Source organism: Micropterus salmoides, unplaced genomic scaffold (assembly GCF_014851395.1).
Source record: "Micropterus salmoides isolate LMB-PRFRI ecotype aquatic unplaced genomic scaffold, ASM1485139v1 Ms_hic_scaffold_15, whole genome shotgun sequence".
NCBI lineage: Eukaryota > Metazoa > Chordata > Actinopteri > Centrarchiformes > Centrarchidae > Micropterus > Micropterus salmoides.
The window spans coordinates 33,717,660-33,730,724 of NW_024040596.1; the positions used below are offsets into that span (position 1 = coordinate 33,717,660).

At 39.9% G+C, this 13,065-nt stretch overlaps 1 protein-coding gene across 2 annotated transcripts in view; it reads right to left on the reverse strand.

Moving 5' to 3' along the window:
• LOC119903520 (interferon alpha/beta receptor 1b-like) overlaps positions 1-12,496 on the reverse strand; it is a 33,023-nt gene extending 20,527 nt beyond the window's left edge. For both annotated transcript variants that reach the window (XM_038719755.1, XM_038719754.1), the window contains exons 1-3: positions 12,329-12,496; positions 2,263-2,392; positions 1,712-1,902 (exon numbers count right to left, since the gene is read on the reverse strand). In XM_038719755.1, coding sequence (XP_038575683.1) covers positions 1,712-1,902; positions 2,263-2,392; positions 12,329-12,386 — 379 coding nt within the window. In that variant the 5' untranslated portion in view covers positions 12,387-12,496. The remainder of the gene's footprint in view (positions 1-1,711; positions 1,903-2,262; positions 2,393-12,328) is intronic.
• Positions 12,497-13,065: the final 569 nt, after the last annotated feature.

Genomic DNA, 13,065 nt, shown 5'->3' on the forward strand with positions numbered 1-13,065 from the left:
AGTGGAGCTCCTCAAGCGGGCGGGGCTTATGCTGCTCAACTCTGCAACAGCGACAGCTGGGTACGGTCAACCTATGGACGCTTATTTTCGTTTCCCCAGCATCTCCTAGCAGAGGAAATTCCTGCGCTTCTCATTCAGGGGAATCTTTTTCCTGAGGCTTTTTTTCAGGAGGCTGTCAAGCATGCCACAGACTCTATTAGATGTCTTTCAGAATTATTCAAAGTAAAAGCTCTTAATTCAACTCGAAATAAAGCATTGCTGCAACAAACTTTCTCCATTATTTATTTTGTAGGCACACTTAAGAAGAAGTGATTATGTGAGTAACTGCTACTTTTATGACTGAGCTCTACAGTATATCATTCATCATATCATCATAGTATTCATTTATTTATGTATGTATGTACATTTCTTCATTTAGTTGACACTTTTATCCAAAGCGACTTATTATTGCAAAAAAGTATGTCAGAGGTTGCACGCTTCTGAAGCAACTAGGGGTGTCTTGCTCAGGGACACAATGGGAATTGAACCCAGGTCTCCCACACCAAAGGCATTTGTCTTATTGACTGCTCCATCGCCACCCCATAATGTGAGGTGTCACATCCAAACAGGAAGCTTCCAGTCAGAGAACTGAGGTGAATGCGTAAGTCCCTGAAACCTGCATTCTATTGAACGACCAGCAGGGGCAGACTCTTGTGGTTGCAAAAAGAAGTCCGGTTCTATTAGAAATAATGGTAAAATGACCCTGACTCTCACCTGATTTATCACCTCAGTAAACACTTTTCCCAATGAGTTTATGGTCTCAATTGTTAGTTTCAAGTCTTCTTCAACAGCATTATGTTCATTTAGTAAATTATGGTCCCATCTAGAGGAAAATAGACCAGAGAGCAGAGTATGCTTTAGGGCGGGATTATCTGTGATTGACAAGTCATTACCATGGCAACCTGTCAATAAGGCTATAGTGACTCGTACCTACTGCACTGTATAAATTTAACCAGCGCCGTTGAAAAAGCTTATTAGTAGTTGGCTGTTCACTTTCTCTGGTGAGTACATTTAGTTTTCAGACTGTTCGCTAGACAACATTGCTCCTGTTAAAATGACAGTGAATTACAGATGTACCTAGCTAAGCAAGCTAGCTAGCGCCACACACGGCTTAGCTCCACTGTCTCGTCCAAATATGGTCACATCCTGTTCGCAAAAAATCAACATGGCGGCGCCCTATCGGCCAAACTCGAGGCTTCAAAAGGGCAGTTCACAAACGGGTGATGTTACGATGACTACGTCCACTTCTTTGGACGTCTGTGGTCACATGGAGAGCTGTAAGCTGTGTGAGGTCCAGCTGCTCTTCCAGCTACATCTGCGTGTGTGATTTTCTAAGCTTGGTGAAACTGTGTTCAGTCATGTTGAGGATGTTTACTTAAGCTACTTGCATGATCTTTACTGAACTTTACACTGTGGTTTTTATAGTTCAGAGCCCCACTACTCCAAACACACAACCTTCCTTGCAATGTTGCTCAGGGCTGTATCAGCAACACATACTCTTTGGTTCAGTTTCTCTTCTACCCACTTTGTGTTTGTGATATTTTGGAAGGATTGTGGTTTACCACCTGAGATCATGTGCTGCCATAGACCCGTGTATAAAATGTCTTCCTGTAACCTTTAAGTATCTGCCGGATTATTTAGAGGGACTGTCTTCATCATCCCTCTCTCTCACCATCTTTATCAGGGCAGAATTCCTTTAGCACCCAGTCAGAGTGACGTCCATTCGCACTGGCTCGTACACGAAGTACGTAGATGCCCAAATAGTGCAAGTTGAACGCTGAAAGGTCACATGACCTGTGTGGTGTGTTGTCACACGCCATGCTCCAGTTCGGACTCTTTTTCTTGGACTTCAGCTTGAACTTCCTGAGGGAACGAGAAAAAAAGACAATGTAAAGCATTAATAATGGAAACTGAAAATACCAACCATCTTGGAAGGAGGTACAGAAGGTACCAGAGATCAAGTACATGGAAGATAGTGACAAGTGCAGGTGCAGAGACAGCTCGTCATTAAAAGAGTATGGAAACTGGCGTAAAGTTAATTTCCTCGATGTTACCTTCAATAGGTCTTTGTCAAAGCCTAATTTAGGCAGACGTTTCACAGTTTTGATCACCTAAAAATCACCAAAGATGACAATGCAGCTTGCAGCGCTAAGAACTGAACAGCCTCAGTATGGCTGGTTTCTTTGCCTCGTTTATGATGTTGTGTGTGTGAGTAAGACTTACGCGACATATTGTGTGGTGAAGGTGACAGCATCACTCTCTGCAGCACTCTGGTCCCAGTCCCAACACAGTGTGTAATTGGTGTTCAAGGCCATCATGGTCACTTGCTGTGGTGGAGCCAGCTCTGCTCCAACTGAAACAAACGGGGAAAACCCACATAAAGTCTGTACAAATTTCTGCTAATTTCTGATGTTACAATATTTAACAATTCAATACAACAAGATTATTTTAATAATTTAAAGTTTTTTAATTGCAAAGGTCAAAACTGAAGCCACTTTTTTAAAACTCTTCACAGTCTGCATTACCAACATGCATCTTGGCCAGACTGTTAATCTCACCTCCAAAAGTCACTCAAACCACCAACATCGAACCCGGGTCTCCCACACCAAAGGTAAGCATCTTATCTATGCACCACCACCCGCCCCCGCCCTAGAACACACTTGTTTCTCAGTCACTTTGGTGCATTTCTCAGATCAGAATTGAAATTCTACTTGTTCAACCTTCACATCATCTAGTCACTTGTGCAGATCATATGTACAAGCAATTTCTCAAAATTGGAAATTGTAAATGCTTTCACACATTTATTAAAAAAAAAAATTTGCAGTATCCTACATTATCATCTGCTTATGTCATGTTCATTACAATGTATTAAACTGGTATATAAAAACAGTCTAGCTTTTTTTCCTGCATCACAATAACATGCTCCTTCAACAAATTACAGAAAGCACAGTAAAGACTTGACTGTGAATCTTGTCCAATCCCTTGCAATGTATAACTCTGCACTGTTGAAATGGATCTATGCCATACAGTAAAGTGCAGCCTTGTGCATTTTCAATCATTGTCATCCAAACCTGAGCCATAGTTTAGCAATACAAATAGTTTTGCAAATGTTCAGGATGATTCTAGAAATGTACCGACTGAGAAAAACTGTAACAGTAACATATTTTCACTTTATTAACTGTACTAAGTATATGTAAGAAGGATGAATCAGAAATTTACTTGCATTGCATTCAGTAATTGCTTGTGAAAAAAAGTTCCTGAAAGTTCAGTGCTGCAATAGCTTCTCAGTTGTTTACACAGTAAAACTGGTATCTGAGACATACTGACCACAACCTGTAATTGATGTACCAACCCCTTGAACCAGTTCTGCTAAAATACAAGCACGTTTCCTGCTTCACACTCAGCTGGCAGTTTTACAGTGAAACCACATTAAAAACACTACATACATTTCTCTGCGCACATAGATGTAAACATAAGATGTTTGTAAACATTCTGCTAAGATTTTCTATATTTTTCAGTCTGATTACTACACAAATGCAGAATTTTTGCAATCATTTTGTTTTGAATGTGATTTAAACAATTTTGGACTCAGTGTGTTAGCATCTGAAAAATGTGCTCAGTGTTTTGCAGGTGGTGAAGTAGTCATGAGAGAAGAGTTCATGGATTTTAGAGAAAGTGATCATTGATCATTTTGTGTGAACGTAATGAAAAATGATTCAGTTTGGGCCACATACACTTCTGTTTCGCCAACTGTGTGAAGAGTTTTGACAATGTGACTTCAGTTTTAACAGTGCAGGTTAGCAATTGAAAAAAACTGTAATACTGGGCTGAAATTAACAATTAGTTTCCTTTTCAATTAGACTGATGATTATTATCAAATCCAAATGTACTTTTATTGCCATTTGTTATCATATGTGATGAAGAAAAGCTATTGTCAAATTTGTGAAGCTGGAACAAGCAAATGTCGGGCAATCTCGCTTTTTCTTCATTTTCGAATGGAACGGTTAATTGCTTGATCAGTTATTGTTTCAGCTCTATATTTATATAACATTGTGAAAAGGCTGTTCTCAGGGTCTGAAGCTAGCATGCGCAGAATGTGGGGGAACTGTTAACAGTGACGGTGGAAATGGTTGGGCCATCTGCCGCTTTGGCAAACAGCAGAACAACAGAAAGGTACAGGTAGTCAGGATAGTGTACTCTGGTGAGACTTGAGCAAAGAAGAACCATGCTGGAAAGCACTTCATCTCTGGCACATCACCATGACCTCAAGAAAGACGAACAAATCAAAGAAAACAAATCACTATGAATCATTGTGGCTCTTCAGAGACCAAGACACCTGTGAGCAGAGTGAGATGGTTCAGAATACCAACTGAAAGACCGTCGTAAACTCAAGCAACTTAAACCACCTGTGGATTCAAAAAAAGGGGGAAGCTGAGTAAAAAACAGAAGAAATACTTACTGCATGACAAAAACAGGAAATATTTGAGGGAGGAAAGAAGGGAGTTTGGGGGAGGAGGGTGGCTCCGCTCAGTGCATCCTGTCTAGGCCGTGTCAGTCTCAGCCTGTTATGTCTGCTGTGGACTCAATTTTGGCTGAAGACGTTACACATTTCCCCACTGACTCAGTTCCTTTATTCTTTTTCTTGTACAATTCATTTTTCTGTCCATCACAGACCAATTTCTCAGCAACTGACATCAGTCACACACGCTAAATGAAATCCTAATGGTTCATCCTCAACCTTGACTCAAACTGGCTCACAAGAACGAAGGGTGCTCCGATCGATCGGTCCGATCGTAATGGGCTGATAATGGCTTTAACTAGTTTGATCAGTGGTCTCTAAAAAGGCCGATCAGAAAAGCAGATCAGATGATGCAATATACAAATTTTCAATAGTAGATAAAATGGTTTCCGTGTATATACCGCGTATTGCATGAACAGTTTCAGACAGGAAGCGACTGATGCGCCCAATGAATCAGTTACAATGAGAGTTGAGCAGCAATCAGACAAGAGGAGCAACAAGCAGGAGCGATAAGTGAAAATGTCAGCGGTCATGCTCATCTCACAGACACGCCGCCCGCTACCACAGTTTAATTGTCTTGACCCACAGCGCATCAGGCAGAGAGACACTGATCCTTCAGTGAGTTTCTGATGCAAAGAGAGGCGCCTCTCAATCAGCTGACTGACTCTCTCTCTCTCTCGCTCTCTCTCCCCGATCTCGTTTTAAAAGCTTTTGCTATGTTTCCGACTCCCTTCCAGATTAAAACAGCGAATCCAAATTTGTTTGTCTGAAAATGCTGCTGACCCCGTGGGCAACAACGACACCGACACTCACATTTGGCTTTCTGATTCAGTCTTATCAGTCATGCAAAGCAAAAATATGATGCTTATGACCGTTTTACTTTTTGTATTTTTATTAAAAGATTTTGTAATGTGTAAATAACACCTGTACTGTGCATGTCGCTGTATTTAATTTGCGGCAGCTCCCAGTCTGCTTTCCGTTGCCACAGTGGCTTTATACTCTCTTGTTACTTTCAGTTCCACCTAGTCGGTCCATGCAAAAACTGGTGTGGTTATTCATCTGTATTACTTTCTTCTTTCGCCAAATCTTCTGCTACTGCGGAGTAGGACCATCCGCTTCATGTTTACACCGGCATGTGCATACCCAGTGTACATGAACGGCCACTATGTGTGTGTTTTCAGTCATTTTAATATGGGCGGAGATCAACTCTGATACGCAGCTAAAACTGCTGTGGCCAGAGATCGTATTCATTATAAAACTGATTACAGAAACTGTAGTGGGATGCAGCCAAATTGTGTCACCAAAGCAAAACTCTTTTTCTAGTGGACTGAAAAGGCCATTTTATTAGTGCCAAAAATGGAGGAAGGAACTTCTCATGTACAATTTAATAAAAGATCGATACTTGATGTTCGTGTTACAGTGTTGCCTTGCAAAATATTGCAATACTATGCTGTATCGACCCCCCCCCCCCCCAACACACCTAACTGACATAGCCTAGTTTTAGACTATTATCACTACAGTGAACCATCATCTGTCCACTGCAGCTCTTTCCACAACATGGAGGAACTGGTATATGAGTCTAGTAGTATAACATTGTAACAATAAATAAAACATTTAATATTAACTTAATAGCATACTGTCAGTATCATTTCATAAAACAGTATACTACTGTAAAACTTCAATTAATAGCCTAGTCCTAAATAGCCGCTTACCCTGTCTACTGGGCTGGTGCAGGAACACATTTTAACAAATAAACGCAGGTCTCGATTAAACGCCTCGTCTGGTTTTTATAGAAGTTTTTTGGATGTATAAAACCTCTTAAACTCTGCGGGGTCGCCCGCTTAAGCTGCTTCTAAGCTGCTTAGATCGTTAATACAATATAATGGTAAAACGTATGATCAATATGGATGTGCTACACATCCTTAGATTGGTTAGATTCTCCACAATTCAGTTCATTTAACGGAAACAACAAGAGCCAAAGTCTGATTCTTATAGATTTACCGATGTAAGGTGCATGGTACAAGAGATGAAAAGGAAAAAAATAAAATTAAATGTAAGAGTAGACTCCCGTTACCTTTAAAGGTAATGTAACCATTAACAAATCACGCTGGATAGCCGGCTCAGAAAGTTATTATACTCTTATTTCTTTGGGCCAGCACAAACAAGAGGAGGATGTGGTGTTCGGTTGTTTGAGCTGGAGTGATTGGATCTCGATTGGATCTTTATGTGGACATTGGAGACGCATTTTACTACCGGGTAGAAATGTAATCAGGTTAAAATCATATCTATAAGCATGTTAAATAAAATAAAAAATTATTTAAAAAATCTGTTTTATTTCTCCGATTCACTGCTTTGTAGTGGCTGTGGCTCAGAAGGTAGAGATTGTTGTCCACTTATCAGAAGGTCAGTACAAGTACAGACATTAACAATTTGAACCCACTAATACCGCTCTCTCTCTCTCTTCAGAGACATTTAGCTCTCTCGACCACCTCTGCTCTCTCTCTCTAGGAGGAGGGGTCAACTTTTACAAACAGCAACTGATAAATGGCACCAAACACACCTAACTGGTAGTCCAACTTTGTTGCAATGGAGATGCAAATCCCTGTTGTGCTGGGCTGAATCAAGCCAAGCCAGCATGTATGAATTGCAAAGGACCTGACTGTTCCTTCACTGATCTGCCCTAGCCAGTGGGCAACAGCATTACAAAAGTCTCCCTTGCTCTTGCAGATACAGATTCCACAGCACTGTCATTGGACCTATTGTATAAGGTATTCAAGGTGTGGCACAACATATGAGTGAAACGGCATTACTGACTCTCATAGTGAAACATACACCCAGATCAACTGAAATGAAACAATGACTCAGCATGAAACAAATCAGGTGACGAGGGGAAAGCACATGACTGAAACTCTATCTCATGACGCTTATGTATTTCATCCAGTCGTCTCACTGAGAACAGAAGCACAAACATAGTTTAATCACACTGCACTGTATCAGCACTGTAGCCCCTAACTGAAAATTTTAGGGGCACAGACAGAACATTTAGGGGTGCATACCTTAAATCGCCATGCAACGCAATTTTTCACGTTCCCAATTTTAACTGTATTACTGATAAATGCTTAGTGACCATGCATTATGCATCTGTCTCTTCATATGTTATGTTTTAAGCTGCTGCAATGCCACCGTAGAGCGGTTTGGCCGTTAATCAATCAGCGGTTCAATCCCGGCTCCCCCAGCTGCATGTCGAAGTGTCCTTGGGCAAGATACTGAACCCTGAATTGCCCCTGGTGGCTGTTCCACCAGTGTATTAATGTGTGTGTCTGTTAGTTTCTGTTTGAGCAGGCTCAGTGTATGAATGAATGTGTATGACTGGTGAATGCAGATGTAGTGTAAAAGCGCTTTGAGTGGTCAGAAAGACTAGAAAGGCGCTATACAAATACAGAGCATTTACATTTACACTTAGACAGACTGCACATCCTGATAATTATTTTTCAGTTTTTAGAGGAGTCTGACAACTGGCTGTTAAAGAAATGAGGGACCATTTTTTTTGGACTTTAATGCGCAAATTAAATGCTTAGTAATTATCCAGGGATCCTGTTTAGAAAGAAAATGATGCATCAAGATGCATCGATAATCATTTTATAATCCAATCGCAGCCATCAGAATCGTAAGGTGCCCAGAGATTCCCACCCCTAATCTGAACATAGTTTTCTGGCGGCTATGGATGCACCCTTAGAAACTAAGAAATAGCCTACACCAATAGCTGCATTTCTACCAAAAGGACTATACCCCGGAACTAGGAACCTTTGGAAAAACTCAGTGTGTTTCCACCGGAGGGACCAGGGTCTAAATCTAGTTCTAGGGTCTTTATTTTACCCCCCAAAAAGTCCCTTGCAGTGAGTTTCTGAATGGGCGAGTAGAGGCTACTGGCTTTAACTGGAGAATGTTTGTGTTTTTCTACAGCTGCTCCTCTCTTTTCCACCTTGTTTGCAAACCAATAAATCACAATCAGCAGTCACATATGTAGCACACATGTCTCGCCGCTGTCACCTGAGATTGGCATTAAATGTGTTGCTTGGAATTAGCAGCCAGTGTGCAGCGGTGTGTTTACAGCCAACAGCTGATGGAGCTATGCTAAATACTGGGTCCAGAGTTGTTGTTTTAAGTTTTCATCAGTCAGAAAGTTTTTACACAGAGCTGAAGTCTGTCTCCTCCTCCCCAAAACAAGCTTGTCGGCTGGAAATGTTTTAATAACCTTCCAAACTGTCGCGATTTTATTTTTGTTTCTTTCTATGTGCTGAAGTTATTTAAAGAACTTTATGGTTTTATCCAGTTTGTTATTAAATTTGTAACAAACTTTATCCTGTGTCTCTTCATTATACTCCTACACAAAAAGCTGCTTTAATGGTCAAGCCTGTAGTTTTTCATTATATTCCAATCAAATCTGATGTTCTTTTATAGATTTTTCTCATGGATAGTGGTTACAAATAATGATGCCTGAAGGCCTACAGCCTACATCAGCTAGTTAATTTCTTCTCAAGTCTTTAGACCACAGTGGAAACGCACACAACAGTGGGCTGAAGGAATCTTAGTTCCTTGAAAAGAGAGCTGAGTAATTTTGGTCGAAACGCGGGTAATCATAGCACATACTAATGTACAAGGCTAGACACAAAAAAATTTGCTTACACAAAAAAAAAAAAAAAAGAGAATGAGATATACAGACTTCTGTTAAATTATTATATTTATATTCAAGAATAAAAGTTGATGTGCCTCTCCTGGGTGGAGGCCTCTCTGACCACTCTCCAATCTGTGTTCCCAAAACAGTCCTGCAGAGCTGCTGTAGCCTGACCTGTCCACACTTTGACTGTTTTAATTGTTGGCTTGACCAACAATTATACATAACTTAGTAAAGTTGTAACTAATATGGAATGTAAATACATTTCCTATAGACCTACTGTATAAACATTATGGAAAAAATGTGTTACTTTAGAAGTACAAGGTTATATAAACACAATCTGGTTTGAAAAATGGTATGTGTGATGCGTTCTTCCAGTGCAGGCTTAGCAGAACTTAGTCAGATTATCAAAGAAGTGCCTCTTGCTTTGAGGTAAATTTTACTAGTTGCCAAACCAGCAGTTGTAACACGGTGGATCAATATATTTGAGCGTCACACCCTACACTCATCCATTCAGTCGATAATATTTAATGTAACACCAGCACGTAGGGCTGGGCAATATGGCCAAAAATGTTAACACAATAAAACAATTTCATACCTATCGATAAGTTTAAAGGCTGATTTTTGCTCCTGACAAAAAAAAACCCAGATGGTTAATTGTGTGGTTAAACTTTTCTTTATGGTCAGAACGTGACAAAACCTTAATGTCAAACAGTGGATCACTTCACAAGTCTGAGGTAGAACATTCAAATCTATTATGATAAAAATCTTTTTTTAAAATAACATGATTTCAGTTCCTTTTCCTCAACAAAATAAATATCTTAATAGAAAAATTAAGAATTTGCTCGTGATTCAAATGAATTCAATCAAACATTTACTGATATATTGACAATTTGTTACATTATTTGAACTGAGATAAGGACGCATTAATTGGTGGTTGAACCGTGGATTTTGTATTGAGCGCTTACTGTCTAACACACTGTGGTGAACTGTTTTTCTTGTGCTCTGTATAGGTAGGCCGACCTGATGATATCATATTATTTAATGATATTTAATTGTTTAACTTTACTCAAATTATTTCTCATACTATTAAAATCTGATACATTTTCTCCACCATTGCTCATAATAATTCATGCATGACCTGATTTCATCATAACACAGGCCTGATCCAAAAGAAAGAACAGTGTATGTTTAAATCTAACATCGCGTTGGTCTGTACACTGATTTACTGCCTGTCTGTTTTGAATAATACAGAAGGTAAAGAGCTTATCCCATATTAAATCACAACATTGGTAAAAAAAATTATAAAAACGCAATTAGATTATTTTCCACAATCGTTCAGCCCTAGTTCCATGCAACTCCATGTTTTAAAAAAGAAAGGAGAAGTAAGTCTTATTGAGTCACAAGTGTACCACGGTATACTGAATACAGGAAATGGAACAAGGTCCAAAACATGCCTTTTATTTTTGAATTCACATTTCCTTTTGCAGTAAAAGAAACACCGGGGTCACTCTTACCAAATCAAACCCACTTTTTAGGTTGCTGACTTTTACCTAAAAGTGCACTCAACAGACTTGTGTATTTGCATTTATTGAAAACAGCCTTGATTAAACATCATTTCTACCACAGCTCTGCAGCACATCAGATGGGAAATGTGGGTTGTGATGTATTCACTGGTAGAAATGAGGAAAAACCTCAGGCTAAGCAGAAACTATGAGTGGCTGGACGAGGCAAACATTCACCAGCACTGGGTTTCTTGGAAGTGCAGGACTGTCAGACTGTTGTTGGGTAGCTGCTAGAACAGCTGGGTGTTTTCAACTAAATTCACCAAGGACTGACAGGAACTGTGTTCTACTGCACCAGATTACATGCTGGTCCATTTTGAGCCCATTACCCCTTGCTGTCATTATATTTTCACATGTCAGCCTGTATCCAGGCGGGTGGACTAACACCCAAAACAAACAAATAATTGGTGTCAAACTGTTTTCACACTCAATATGCAAACTAACATGTCTATTACCTCCACAATATTCCTTTGCAGGTTAGGAATCAAGGTTCTCTCATGTTGCATTCTAGGTATTTCCAGAGCTAATCTGGGTGCACTTCACAACTGATGTTAGGTTGTAAAAATTTTCAGAAAATGAGCGCACAAACTGGATGGAGAGAAACCTGACAGAACGGATGAGGTTAACGTTACTACACTGCTCACAAAGTCAAATCAGAATGCAGCGTTTTACATTCAGTTCATGCTAACAACACTTTTAGGGAGCACCTTTACAACCACTTATTACTTTCATCCACGTCCTTTGCATTTCAACTACACCTTAAACCTCCCCAACACACATTTGAATAAAACAAAAACTGGACAGTGAGTGAATCTGCTTTTAGCCCTCATACTGCCCCAACTCTTCCATTTTGTCTCCATTTCTTTTGAAGGAAGAGCCATTACCTTACTTTCTGTTTCTCTGAGCACAAGTTATCACACCAAAAAATCTTCAACCTTAAATGTTTTCTGCATGTCAAGCATGTTGTTAGCAGCTCAGTGGCTGTATTTGGGTCTATTTGCTAGCAAACCTAACCACTTATTATGACTTTGTAAGTGTGCGTTTGATAAAACCACAACAGTGAGCGTTTTCTGTTCACACACAAGCGGGATTTTGCAGTCAAAATATCAAATTGTCACAACAGCTACGAGACGAATGTAGTTGTATTAACGTTAACATGTTACTCACATATCTAAGGTATTACTGTGTGGCTAGCCAACAGTTAATACAAGGTTAACACATGCGCCCGATGCTCAAATTCGACAAAGCTAAATGGCTAACGTAATAACGTTACGCCATCAGCTTGCCTAAAACAGGGGCTTTCCTAGAGGAATTGTTATACAGTAAGTTAACAACTGGTAGGGAAGCTAATAGTTAACGCCAGGCCTGTAGCTTAGCTAGGAGTAGTTACAGTGTGTAATACATTTTTCAGAAAAACTCACATCTAATTCAAGTTAGCTACACCGACCAACAGACAACACTGCTAACGTTAACACACATCTGAAATACAAACAGACGAACGTTAGATAACTAGCCACCATGAAAACTCACCAGCGTGGAGGCACCAGAACAGCAAGCAGGCATACAGAGCAGCATACATGGTGGACATTTTCGAGGCACTGACTGGTTTTCACGTGCTCGTTGTCTCTGTCCAGGCTCGGTTCGGACGAACTCGGTTCTCCGGTCTGACTGGCTCTATGAGATTGCGTTATGTGTCATGTGAAGAAAACGAAGTCGAATTAGTTCCGGTTGCTCTTTCAAAATAATAGCCACGTCGAAACAAAAATAAAGCACCTGAAACTGAATACTGACATTACACTATAGAAAAAGAGTGAAATAATATCACACGCGCCCATAACCTACAAACATATTTGGCCCTACACACACAGTATGTGGCAGACTACCTAATAACTTGAAAGGACACTGGCCATGTAGAGACTGAGTGACCATGTCTCTGTTGACCAGAGGACAGCCTGAGCTGACACTGTGATGAGGGAGCTGTAGAGACAGAATATCTATCTAAATAAATAAAGATATAGGTAGATAATGACTTAAATTTACTTGTAATAACTTGTTATTTTAATAATGTATTTATTTAATTATTTTATCAATAAACACCTGCATTGATTCTGTCTTAAAATTGCATTACAATTGTACTGTATTGAGAGGATAGTTCAGGACTCACCTGAGCCAGCCCTAACTATAAGCTTTATCAAAGAGGAAAGTCTTAAGCCTACTCTTAATGGAGGCGGTGTCTGCCTCCTGAACCCAAACTGGGATCTTACAGG